The sequence below is a fragment of the Pristiophorus japonicus genome, chromosome 20 (assembly GCF_044704955.1).
Source record: "Pristiophorus japonicus isolate sPriJap1 chromosome 20, sPriJap1.hap1, whole genome shotgun sequence".
Lineage (NCBI taxonomy): Eukaryota > Metazoa > Chordata > Chondrichthyes > Pristiophoridae > Pristiophorus > Pristiophorus japonicus.
The window spans coordinates 85,936,583-85,949,956 of NC_091996.1; the positions used below are offsets into that span (position 1 = coordinate 85,936,583).

A 13,374-nucleotide genomic window follows, 5' to 3' on the forward strand; every position below is an offset into this window, starting at 1 on the left:
CCACTGAGCCACAGCTGACACTTAGGAGGTAAGGCTGCATAGATAATAATCTATTTCTAGCAGTGCTCGGTCATCTCAAATTGCTGCAACCACTCGCGGCAGATCCGTAACTACCGGGGCTCTACCCTGGTCCGATGCAGCCCAAAACACGCTCTCCAGACATCGCCTTGTTTTTCAGTTCAAGGGGACACAGCACAAAAGAATTCACAAACCCACCACCACGTTTCACTAAACTCCTTGTGATATCATCATCATCATAGGCAGTCACTCGTATCGAGGATGACTTGCTTCCACGCCAAAAAGTTCACAACAGTTTCAATGAAGGACCTGATATTCCAGATCCCGAACTACATCCTGAAGGGTGGAAGATGCCTGTGAGTGGATTTTTTTAACGTGGGGTGGCCGTTGCACACCAGCCACCACACGGGGCTTGACAGAGCGAGGTCTTGGTCCAGTGGCAAGGGTTAACCAGGACGACTGGAGACCAGCTCTGCTGCACGGACCCAGTGCGCGCACATATCGCACAGTGTGGGCTGGGCCCGTGCTGCACCTGGGCCCTCGTCTCTTCTGGATCCCGAATCTCGCCTCTCCTGGGCCCCCGATCACATCCCTCTACGATCGCTCACCACTCCTTCGCCCCGACCTCCTTGTGACAGCCCTGACATTTATACATTGGTGTGGTACGAGGTGCTGTGCAAGCGGGATGGATATTATCCCTTCCAATGCTTCCCTGGCTGGCCCCTCACCCTGCATAGAGCTTCAGCTCCGACTAAACTTCTGTGCATCACCGTCAATTTCTGTATGGTACATTTCCAACGTTAGTAGCACCATATAAATGCAAGTTTTCATTGTATATGTCCTATACTCAGTATATTTTCCCTGCGTATTACCTCGTCAGCCCCTGGCTCAGTGGGTCGCACCCTCGCCTCTGAGTCGGAAGGTTGTGGGTTCGAGTCCCACTCCAGTGACTTGAGCACATAAATCCAGGCTGACACTCCCAGTGCAGTGCTAAGGGAGCGCCGCACTGTCGGAGGTTCCGTCTTACGGATGGGACGTTAAACCGAGGCCCCGTCTGCCCTCTCAGGTGGACGTAAAAGATCCCACGGCCACTATTTCGAAGAAGAGCAGGGGGAGTTCTCCCCGGTGTCATGGGCCAATATTTATCCCTCAAACAACATTATAAAAACACAGATTATCTGGGTCATTATCACATTGCTGTTTGTGGGAGCTTGGTGTGCGCAAGTTGGCTGCCGCGTTTCCCACATTACCACACTCCAAAAAGGTATTTAATTGGCTGTAAAGCGCTTTGAGCTGTCCAGTGGTCATGAAAGGTGCTATATAAATGCAAGTCTTTCTTTCATTATATGCTATATTTTCAGTACATGTGCTATACTCATGTTGTATACTCTCGATGTATTTCATATTATCCTCGCATATGTGCTAAAATCATAGTATACACTGTATATTCCTGCATACAAGCTATACTCAGTCAACGTTCCCGCTGTATCTGTGCAGCGGTCTGGAAGTCCCGCGGAGGCCGCCCACCAGCTTTTCAATGCAAGACACTGCGCATGCGCGGAAATTTGAATGCGCCGCACAGCCCATTAAAGGGACCGTGCACCCAAATAAACACAAGAGGGAACATTGCTCATGGTATAAACTGTATACGCTCGGCGTGCTTTATATGATGCCTGTAGAGGTGCTACAGGTACAATGTCCGGAATCCTCGACCGAATCCGTGCCGGGTTTTGAGCGGCGAGGTCCGTAATCCGACAAAACCCGGCACGGAATTCGGTTGAGGATTCCAGATTTCAGACTATTGATTTTCTTGTCTGAAACCTGGAATCCTCGACCAAATCCGTGCGGATTTTGCCTCACAAATGTCCGGTCTTTGGACAATAATTCCAGACGACTCCATCAGTTTGTGCGCAAAATGTCTGATTTTTGGACAATTCCGGTTTTCAGAGTTCCAGATTCGGGACATTGTGCCTGTATGATCTCAATACACAGCATCTGATCCTTATACATGTTCTACGCGCTCACTGTCCTATATATGATCACTGTGTGGCATTATACTCTCATTGCACTGGATATGATCGCTGTATCTGCTTTACTCTCTCACTATGCGTTCTATACTTTCAGTGCTCTGGATATGGTTCCTCTATACGTGCCACATTGGGCAATTGTCTTATGAGGAGAGATTGAGTAGACGAGGCCTATATTCCCTAGAGTTTAGAAGAATGAGAGGTGATCTCATTGAAACATACAACATTCTTACAGGGCTTGACAGGGTAGATGCAGGGAGGATGTTTCCCCCGGGCTGGGGAGTCGAGAGTCAGGGGTCACAGTCTCAGGATAAGGGGTCGGTCATTTAGGACGGAGATGAGGAGAAACTGCTTCACTCAGAGGGTGGTGAATTCTCTGCCCCAGGAGGCTTCGTCTTTGAGTATATTCAAGGCTGAGATCGATAAATTTTTGGATGTTAAGGGAATCAAGGGATATGGGGACAGTGCAGGAAAGTGGAGTTGAGGTCGAAGATCAGCCATGATCTCACTGAATGGTGGAGCAGGCTCGAGGGGCCGAATGGCCGCCTCCTGCTCCTATTTAAGTTCTTACGATACTGTGTGTGCTCTCTGCATACAGTATGTGTGAGCCATGGGTAGCTCTCTCGCCTCTGGGTCAGAAGGTTGTGGGTTCGAGTCCCACTCCAGGGACTTGAGCACATAAATCTAGGCCGACACTTGCGGGGCAGTGCTGAGGGAGCGCCGCACTGTCGGAGGGGCAGTGCTGAGGGAGCGCCGCACTGTCGGAGGTGCCGTCTTCTGGATGAGATGTTAAACCGAGGCCCCGTCTGCTCTCTCAGGTGGACGTAAAAGATCCCACAGCCACTATTTCGAAGACGAGCAGGGGAGTTCTCCCCGGTGCCCTGGGGCCAATATTTATCCCTCCATCAACATAACAACAACAGATTATCTGGGTCATTATCACAGTGCTGTGTGTGGGAGCTTGCTGTGCGCAAATTGGCTGCCCCGTTTCCCACATTACAACAGTGACTACACTCCAAAAGTACTTCATAGGCTTTGGGACTTCGTGGAAGGCGCTATAGAAATGCAAGTCTTTATTTTTTTTTTCTTTTTGATCCTGTATCTGTGCTACACTCTTGCTGTACCTTCTGCAAGAGTATACCATTTTACACAGTACACAATCCATGTATACTCTCCCTGTAAAATGTATACACTGCGGGTGAACTGTCGGTGCTTCATGTATACTGCAGTGGATCTGTTTACTGTATATTGTCCCTACGTATTGTGCGGCATACTACTTCAACCTCCAGAGCGAGCTGCCCCAAGTGTGCGACAACTTTCAGATGGGCGAAACCCTGGTTGCCGTTTTGGAACGTGGGCAGGAACATCGGCAGGGCCCATGTACAGAGGAGTGGGAAGGTCGGGGCGGATGAGCGGCGAGTGTTTGTGGCGAGATGCGGTGAATGTTTATGGCGGAGGAGCGGCGAGAGATCGCGGCGGAGGAGCGGCGAATGAGGGTTCGGGGCCCAGAAGAGCCGAGGGCCCAGCCCACACTGTGCGATATGTGGGCGCACTAGGTCCGTGCAGCAGAGCAAGTCTCCAGTCGTCCTGGTTAACCCTTGCCACTGGACCAAGACCTCGCTCTGTCAAGCCCGTGTGGTGGCTGGTGTGCAACGGCCACCCCACGTTAAAAAAATCCACCCACAGGCATCTTCCATCCCCTCAATTGCAGTTCAGGACTGGAACATCGGGTCCTTCAGGGAGGTCTTCCTGCAGTTGTACAGGGCCTTGGTGAGGCCTCACCTGGAATATTGTGTTCAGTTTTGGTCTCCTAATCTGAGGAAGGACGTTCTTGCTATTGAGGGAGTGCAGCGAAGGCTCACCAGACTGATTCCCGGGATGGCAGGACTGACATACGAGGAGAGACTGGATCGACTGGGCCTTTATTCACTGGAGTTTAGAAAAATGAGAGGGGATCTCATAGAAACATATAAAATTCTGACTGGAGTGGACAGGTTAGATGCTGGAGGAATGTTCCCGATGTTGGGGAAGTCCAGAACCAGGGGTCACAGTCTAAGGATAATGGGTAAGCCATTTAGGATCGAGATGAGGAGAATCTTCTTCACTCAGAGTTGTTAACCTGTGGAATTCCCTGCCGCAGAGAGTTGTTGATGCCAGTTCATTGAATATATTCAAGAGGGAGTTAGGTATGGCCCTTACGGCTAAAGGGATCAAGGGGTATGGAGAGAAAGCAGGAAAGGGGTACTGAGGTGAATGATCAGCCATGATCATATTGAATGGTGGCACAGGCTCGAAGGGCCGCATCTAACCTGTCCTTCTAAACTCCAGTGAATAAAGGCCCAGTTGATCCAGTCTCTCCTCATATGTCAGTCCTGCCATCCTGGGAATCAGTCTGGTGAACCTTCGCTGCACTCCCTCAATAGCAAGAACGTCCTTCCTCAGATTAGGAGACCAAAACTGAACACAATATGCCAGGTGAGGCCTCACCAAGGACCTGTACAACTGCAGCAAGACTTCCCTGCTCCTGTACTCAAATCCCCAAGCTATGAAGGCCAACATACTATTTGCCTTCTTCACCGCCTGCTGTACCTGCATGCCAACTTTCAATGACAGAATGAACCATGCACCTCCCCTTTTCCTAATCTGCCGCCATTCAGATAATATTCTGCCTTCGTGTTTTTGCCCCCAAAATGGATAAACATTATACTGCATCTGCCATGCATTTGCCCACTCACCTAACCTGTCCAAGTCACCCTGCAGCCTCTTGGCATCCTCCTCACAGCTCACACCACCACCCAGTTTAGTGTCATCTGCAAACTTGGAGATATTACATTCAATTCCTTCATTTAAATCATTAATGTAGTTTGTAAAGAGCTGGGGTCCCAGCACTGAGCCCTGCGGCACGGCACTCCACTAGTCACTGCCTGCCATTCTGAAAAGGGCCCGTTTTTCCCAATACTCTGCTTCCTGTCTGCCAACCAGTTCTCTATCCACGTCAGTACGTTACCCCCAGTACCATGTGCTTTAATTTTGCACACCAATCTCTTGTGCAGGACCTTGTCAAAAGCCTTTTGAAAGTCCAAATACACCACATCCACTGGTTCTCCTTTGTCCACTCTACTAGTTACATTCTCAAAAAATTCCAGAAGATTTGTCAAGCATGATTTCCCTTTCATAAATCCATGCTGACTTGGACCGATCCGGTCACTGCTTTCCAAATGCGCTGCTATTTCATCCTTAATAATTGATTCCAACATGTTCCCCACTACTGATGTCAGGCTAACCGGTCTATAATTCCCTATTTTCTCTCTACCTCCTTTTTAAAAAGTAGTGTTACATTAGCTACCCTCCAGTCCATAGGAACTGATCCAGAGTCGATAGACTGTTGGAAAATGATCACCAATGCATCCACTATTTCTAGGGCCACTTCCTTAAGTACTCTGGGATGCAGACTATCAGGCCCCGAGGATTTATCGGCTTTCAATCCCATCAATTTCACAACACAATTTTCCGCCTAATAAGGATATCCTTCAGTTCCTCCTTCTCACTCGACCCACTGTCCCCTTGTATATTCAGAAGGTTATTTGTGTCTTCCTTCGTGAAGACAGAACCGAAATATCTGTTCAATTGGTCTGCCATTTCTTTGTTCCCTATTATAAATTCACCTGAATCCAACTGCAAGGGACCTACGTTTGCCTTCACTAATCTTTTTCTCTTCACCTATTTATAGAAGCTTTTGCAGTCAGTTTTTATGTTCCCAGCAAGCTTCCTCTCGTACTCTATTTTCCCCCTCTTAATTAAACCCTTAGTCCTCCTCTGTTGAATTCTAAGTTTCTCCCAGTCCTTAGGTTTGCTGCTTTTTCTGGCCAACTTATATGCCTTTCCTTGGTTTTAACACTATCCTTAATTTCCCTTGTTAGCCACGATTGAGCCACCTTCCCCGTTTTATTTTTACTCCAGACGGGGATGTACAATTGCTGAAGTTCATCCATGTGATCTCTAAATGTTTGCCATTGCTTATCCACCATCAACCCTTTAAGTATCCTTTGCCAGTCTATTCTAGCCAATTCACGCCTCATACCGTCAAAGTTACCTTTCCTTAAGTTCAGGACCCTAGTCTCTGAATTAACTGTGTCACTCTCCATCTTAATAAAGAATTCTACCATATTATAGTCACTCTTCCCCAAGGGGCCTCGCACAACAAGATTGCTAATTAGTCCCTTCTCATTACACATCACCCAGTCTAGGATGGCCAGCCCTTGAGTTGGTTCCTCGACATATTGGTCCAGAAAACCATCCCCAATACACTCCAGGAAATCCTCCTCCACCGCATTGCTACCAGTTAGGTTAGCCCAATCAATATGTAGATTAAAGTCACCCATGATAACTGCTGTACCTTTATTACACACATCCCTTATTTCTTGTTTGATGCTGTCCCCAACCTCACTACTACTGTTTGGTGGCCTGTACACAACTCCCACTAGTGTTTTCTGCCCTTTGGTATTCCGCAGCTCCACCCTTACCGATTCCACATCATCCAGGCTAATGTCTCTCCTTACTATTGCATTAAGTTCCTCTTTCACCAGCAGTGCAACCCCACCTCCTTTTCCTCTCTGCCTATCCTTCCTAAATGTTGAATACCCCTGGACGTTGAGTTCCAGCCTTGGTCACCCTGGAGCCATGTCTCCGTGATGCCAATTAGATCATATCCGTTAACTGCTATCTGCGCAGTTAATTCGTCCACCTTATTCCGAATACTCCTCGCATAGAGGCACAGAGCCTTCAGGCTTGTCTTTTTAACACACTTTGCCCCTTTAGAATTTGGCTGTAATGTGGCCCTTTTTGATTTTTTGCCTTGGGTTTCTTTGCCCTCCACTTTTACTATTCTCCTTTCTATCTTTTGCTTCTGCCTCCATTTTATTTCCCTCTGTCTCCCTGCATAGGTTCCCAGTACAAGAGTAAGGAAGTCTTGCTACAATTGTACAGGGCCCTGGTGAGACCACACCTGGAGTACTGCGTAGTTTTGGTCTCCTTACCTAAGGAAGGATATACTTGCATTGGAGGCGATACAGCGGAGGCTCACCAGACTGATTCCTGGGATGAGAGGGCTGTCCTATGATGAGAGATTGTGTAGAATGGGCCTATATCGGTGATGAGGGGGTTGACTTATGAGGAACGGTTGAGTAGGTTGGGCCTCTACTCATTGGAATGCAGAAGAATGAGAGGTGATCTTATCGAATCGTGTAAGATTATGAGGGGGCTGGACAAGGTGGATGCAGAGAGGATGTTTCCACTGATGGGGGTGACTAGAACTAGGGGGCATATTCTTAGGATAAGGTGCTGCCCATTTAAAACTGAGATGAGGAGGAATTTCTTCTCTGAGGGTTGTAAATCTGTGGAATTTGCTGCCTCAGAGAGCTGTGGAAGCTGGGACATTGAATAAATTTAAGACAGAAATAGACAGTTTCTTAATCGATAAGGGGATAAGGGGTTATGGGGAGCGGGCAGGGAAGTGGAGCTGAGTCCATGATCAGATCAGCCATGATCTTATTAAATGGCGGAGCAGGTTCGAGTAGCCGTATGGCCGACTCCTACTCCTATTTCTTATGTACTCTCTGGAGTTTGGAAGAATGAGAGGTGATCTCGTGGAAACTTAAAAGATTCTGAGGGGGATTGACAGGGTAGATGCAGGGGGGATGTTTCCCCCTGGGCTGGGGAGTCTAGAACCAGGGGTCAAAGTCTCAGGATAAGGGGTCGGCCATTTAGGACTGAGATGAAGAGGAATTTCTTCACTTAGAAGGTGGTGAATCTTTGGAATTCTCTACCCCAGAGGACTGTGGATGCTGAATCTCTGAATATATTCAAGGCTGAGATAGATAGATTATTAGACTCTAGGGGAATGAAGGGATATAGAGATCGGGCGGGAAAGTGGAGTTGAAGTCGAAGATCAGCCATGATCGTATTAAATGGCGGAGCAGGCTCGAGGGGCAGTATGACCTACTCCTGCTTCTAATTCTTATGTTCTTATATCGGGCATACGATCAGTAGACAGGACCAACGAACAGTATATAACGTGTATTTATATAGCAGCGTTAACATAGTGAACAGGAGTATTACGAGATTTTAAAAATTGACATCGACCCACATAACGAGAAATTAGAGCAGGTGACCAAAAGCTTGGTCAAAGAGGTAGGTTTTAAGGAGCGTCTTGAAGAGAGCGGGAGAGAGGTTTAGGCAGGCAGTTCCAGAGCTTGGGGCCCAGGCAACAGAAGGCACGGCCACCAATGGTTGAGGGATTATAATCAGGGACGCTCAAGAGGCCAGAATTAGAGGAGTGCAGACATCTCGGGGGGTTGTGGGGCTGGAGGAGATTACAGAGATAGGGAGGGGGCGAGGGCCATGGAGGGATTTGTAAACAAGGATGAGAATTTTGAAATTGAGGCGTTGCTTAACCGGGAGGCAATGTAGGTCAGTGAGCACAGGGAGTTATGGGTGAGCAGGACTCAGTGCGAGTTAGGGCACGGGGCAGCGAGCACAGGGGGTGATGGGTGAGCGGGACTCGGTGCGAGTTAGGACACGGGGCAGCGAGCACAGGGGGTGATGGGTGAGCGGGACTCAGTACGAGTTAGGACATGGGGCAGCGAGCACAGGGGGTGATGGGTGAGCGGGACTCAGTACGAGTTAGGACACGGGGCAGTGAACACAGTGGGTGATGGGTGAGCGGGACTCGGTGCGAGTTAGGACACGGGGCAGTGAACACAGGGGGTGATGGGTGAGCAGGACTCGGTGCAAGTTAGGACACGGGGCAGCCGAGTTTTGGATCACCTCTGGTTTACGTAGGGTAGAATGTGGGAGGCCAGCCAGGAGTGCGTTGGAATAGTCAAGTCTGGAGGTAACAAAGGCACGGATGAGGGTTTCACAGAAGCATTGAGAGATTAAAAAAGGGGGATATGACGACTATATGCGATAAATGAAAACGGTATACACTCCCTGTACACTGTATATGATTGGTACTCGTGGGATGCCCGAGCACTCGACAAGGTGTACACTCCTTCTTCCCGGTACACTTTCACACTCTTCCCCTGCCCCCAGTTCCCCCTCACGCGAGGTACACACGAAGCTGCCCGCGTGACGTCGATATATATGCTAATTGCATACCCTTCACCCTCCCAGATGCGGGAGCACTGCATACCCACCGCCCCCCCCCCACTCTCCCGGTACTCTCAATGCCCAGGCACTGTATTGGGTATACACACGCCTCTCCCTATGGTGCTCACAAAGCTGGCCACAGTCGATGCAGGCAGACCCATGCACTGTGTGGGGTGTACACTCCCTTCCCCCGGTACTCACAGAACACCCACACACTGTGTATGCTCAATGTATAGGGTCTACACCCAGCACCACCACCCCCGGCCCCCTATACACACAGGATGCCCGAGCTGGTGGTATACACGAAGCTGACCGCGTGATGTCGATGTGTACGCTCGTTGTATACCTTCTCCTCTCCGCAATATTCATAGGATGGCCGCCCACTGTATATGCTCACTGTATAGGGTATATACTCAGCTCCCCACCCTGTCCCCCTGTACGCTCAGGATACCCGCGCACTGTATATGAACACTGTATAGGGTATACACACCCCTCCCCCGCAATACTCAGAATGCCCGCACGCTGTATACACGGTATAGGGTATACACTACTCCCTCTAGCCCCACACTCAATGGATACCCGAGCACTGTACATAATCATGGTAGCCCCCTCTCCCCCTACGATCACTGTATGGGGTATATTCTACCCCACCTCCACAGCCTACTCCACCCCCCGCCCCTCATCAAAACCCGAGGAGGTGTACCCTCCATACACTCACTATCCCAGCAGGAGAGGGGCCCCCTCACTATCCCAGCAGGAGAGGTGCCCCCCTCACTATCCCAGCAGGAGAGGTGCCCCCCTCACTATCCCAGCAGGAGAGGTGCCCCCCTCACTATCCCAGCAGGAGAGGTGCCCCCCTCACTATCCCAGCAGGAGAGGTGCCCCCCTCACTATCCCAGCAGGAGAGGTGCCCCCCTCACTATCCCAGCAGGAGAGAGGTGCCCCCCTCACTATCCCAGCAGGAGAGAGGTGCCCCCCTCACTATCCCAGCAGGAGAGGTGCCCACTCACTATCCCAGCAGGAGAGGTGCCCCACTCACTATCCCAGCAGGAGAGGTGCCCCACTCACTATCCCAGCAGGAGAGGTGCCCCACTCACTATCCCAGATGTCCCCCTCACTATCCCAGCAGGTGCCCCACTCACTATCCCAGCAGGAGAGGTGCCCACTCACTATCCCAGCAGGAGAGGTGCCCACTCACTATCCCAGCAGGAGAGGTGCCCCACTCACTATCCCAGCAGGAAAGGTGCCCCACTCACTATCCCAGCAGGAGAGAGGTGCCCCCTCACTATCCCAACAGGAGAGAGGTGCCCCCTCACTATCCCAGCAGGAGAGAGGTGCCCCCTCACTATCCCAGCAGGAGAGAGGTGCCCACTCACTAGGTGCCCCACTCACTATCCCAGCAGGAAAGAGGTGCCCCACACTATCCCAGCAGGAGAGGTGCCCACCTCACTATCCCAGCAGGAGAGGTGCCCACCTCACTATCCCAGCAGGAGAGGTGCCCACCTCACTATCCCAGCAGGAGAGGTGCCCACCTCACTATCCCAGCAGGAGAGGTGCCCCCCTCACTATCCCAGCAGGAGAGGTGCCCCCCTCACTATCCCAGCAGGAGAGGTGCCCCCCTCACTATCCCAGCAGGAGAGGTGCCCCCCTCACTATCCCAGCAGGAGAGGTGCCCCCTCACTATCCCAGCAGGAGGTGCCCCCCTCACTATCCCAGCAGGAGGTGCCCCACTCACTATCCCAGCAGAAGAGAGGTGCCCCCTCACTATCCCAGCAGGAGGTGCCCCACTCACTATCCCAGCAGGAGGTGCCCCCCTCACTATCCCAGCAGGAGAGAGGTGCTGTTAGTCCTCCCCCCCAGCAGGGGGCGCTACCACGCCCCCCCCCCAAGCTCCGCCCCCCGCGGCCTAGCACTCACAGGATCCCCGAGCAGGAGGTGCAGACGAAGCTGCCGGCCGTGATGTCGATGTAGGTGGGCCCGCGCTGCTCACACTCGAAGCACTGGCGGTTGTAGGGTCGGGCGCCCAGCTCCCGCACCAGCCGCAAGTGCTTCTCCTCCTGCTTGCGGCGGGCGGTGGCCGACATGGCGGGGCGGATGGCGGCAGATGGCGGGCTGTCCGCGGGGCCGGGCCGAGCTCTCACTCACTGACTTTCTCTCTCACCGACCGCCCGCCCGCCTGTCAATCACCGCCCCGGCTGGGCGGAGCCACAGTGGCCCGCTCCCCGACTGTCAATCACACCCTCGCGGGGGTGGGCGGAGCTACACAATCCCGCCCACTGTCCTGTCAATCACACCCTCGCGGAGTGGGCGGAGCTACAGCATGCCGCCCCCCCCTGCAGTCAATTACCGCCCAAGGTGGGCGGAGCTACAGCATCCCACACCCTCCTGTCAATCACACCCACGGGTGGGTGGAGCTGCAACCTGTCGCTCCCTCCTGTCAATCCGAAGCGGTTGGGCGGAGCTACAGCATTTTCTCCCTCCTGTCCATCACCACCCACAGGTGGGCGGAGCTACAGCATCCTGCTCCCTCCTGTCAATCACCACCCCCAGGTGGGTGGAGCTGCAGCAACCCGCTCCCTCCTGTCAATCCGCACCGGGTGGGCGGAGCTACAGCGGCCCGCTCCCTCCTGTCAATCACACCCCCGGTGGGAGGAACTACAGCATCCCGCCCCCCTCCCCCCCCCGCGCCTGCCAATCACACCCCGTGTGGGCGGAGCTCCAGCGGCTCGCCTGCCACTCACACCTTCGGGGGCGGGGCTACGGCGGCCAGAGCGCCAGCTCAAAACCTGCAACCCAAGTCAACAACAACACCAACAACTTGTCCTGCATTGGGTACCCCTCAAAATTCATCCACAGCCCCATTAACCTGTGAAATCAAGCTAATTCATAGCATTTTTAAACCTCTAATCTGTTAAAGTTCACTTATAAAAGTTTAAAAACCTTTAATCTATTGAATATTAAGTTTATTAACATTTTAAACCCTGTTAATCTGTTAAATCATAGCATTGTTAAACCGCTAATCTTTAAAAAGTTCATCTAGAACATTTTAATCTGTTATACAATAAATTCATAGCATTTTTAAACCTCTAATATGTTACAAAGTTCATTTTTAAAAGTTTTAAAACCTTTAATCTGAAATACAGTTCATATAATATTTTTAGCCCCATTAATCTGTTAAATAAAGTTAAGCTATAGAATTTTTAAATCTCTAATCTGTTTAAAAAGTTAATTTAAATAACACTTTTAGCTCCAATAATCTATTAAATAACAACTTGACTTTATATATTGATAACATTTTATGCACCCCCATCTAAAAGTTCATTTATCACATTTTAAACTCAGTTAATCTGTGAAATAAAGTTAATTTATAGCATTTTTAAATTTCTACTCTGTTACAAAGTTTGTTTATAAAGGTTTAAAAACCTTTAATATATTAAATACAGTTCATTTATAATTTTAGCCCCATTATTCTGTGACTTAAAGTTAATTTATAGTATTTTAAACTTCAATCTGTTAAAATTCATTTATAAAAGTTTTAAAAACTTTAATCTGTTGAATATTAAGTTAATTTACAACATTTTAAACCCTGTTAATCTGTTAAATAAAGTTAATTTAAACCTCTATTCGGTTTAAATAGTTAATTTATATAACACTTTTAGCTCCAATAATCTATTAAAAACCTTTAATCTGTTAAATACAGTTAATTTATAATATATTTAGCCCCATTAATCTGTTAAATTAAAATTAATTCGTAGTAGTTTTAAACCTCTAATCTGTTACAAAGTTTGTTTATAAACCTTTAATCTGTTGACTATTAAGTTCATTTACGACATTTTAAACCCCGTTAATCTGTGAAATAAAGTTCATTTATAGCATTTTTACTCCTCCAATCTATTTAAAAAGCTCATTTATATAACACTTTTAGCTCCAATAATCTATTAAATAACAACAGCAACCAACTTGTTAACAACATTTTGTTGACAAAATATTGACAATTTTATGCACCCCTCATCTCAATGTTCATTTAATCTGTTAAATAAAGTTGATTCATAGCATGTTTAAACCTCTAATCTGTTAAAGATCATTTATAAAAGTTTAAAACCTCTAATCTGTTACAAAATTCATTTATAAAGGTTTAAAAACCCTTAATCTATTAAATACAGTTCATTTATAATACTGT

At 49.1% G+C, this 13,374-nt stretch overlaps 1 protein-coding gene across 4 annotated transcripts in view; it reads right to left on the reverse strand.

Moving 5' to 3' along the window:
* The window catches only part of LOC139232639 (arf-GAP domain and FG repeat-containing protein 1-like), a 134,269-nt gene extending 122,878 nt beyond the window's left edge, over positions 1–11,391 (reverse strand). For 2 of the 4 annotated variants that reach the window (XM_070863086.1, XM_070863084.1), the window contains exon 1: positions 11,112–11,391. In XM_070863086.1, the coding sequence (XP_070719187.1) occupies positions 11,112–11,278 (167 nt within the window). In that variant the 5' untranslated portion in view covers positions 11,279–11,391. The remainder of the gene's footprint in view (positions 1–11,111) is intronic. The other 2 variants (XM_070863085.1, XM_070863087.1) reach the window with 2 other exon arrangements.
* Positions 11,392–13,374: the final 1,983 nt, after the last annotated feature.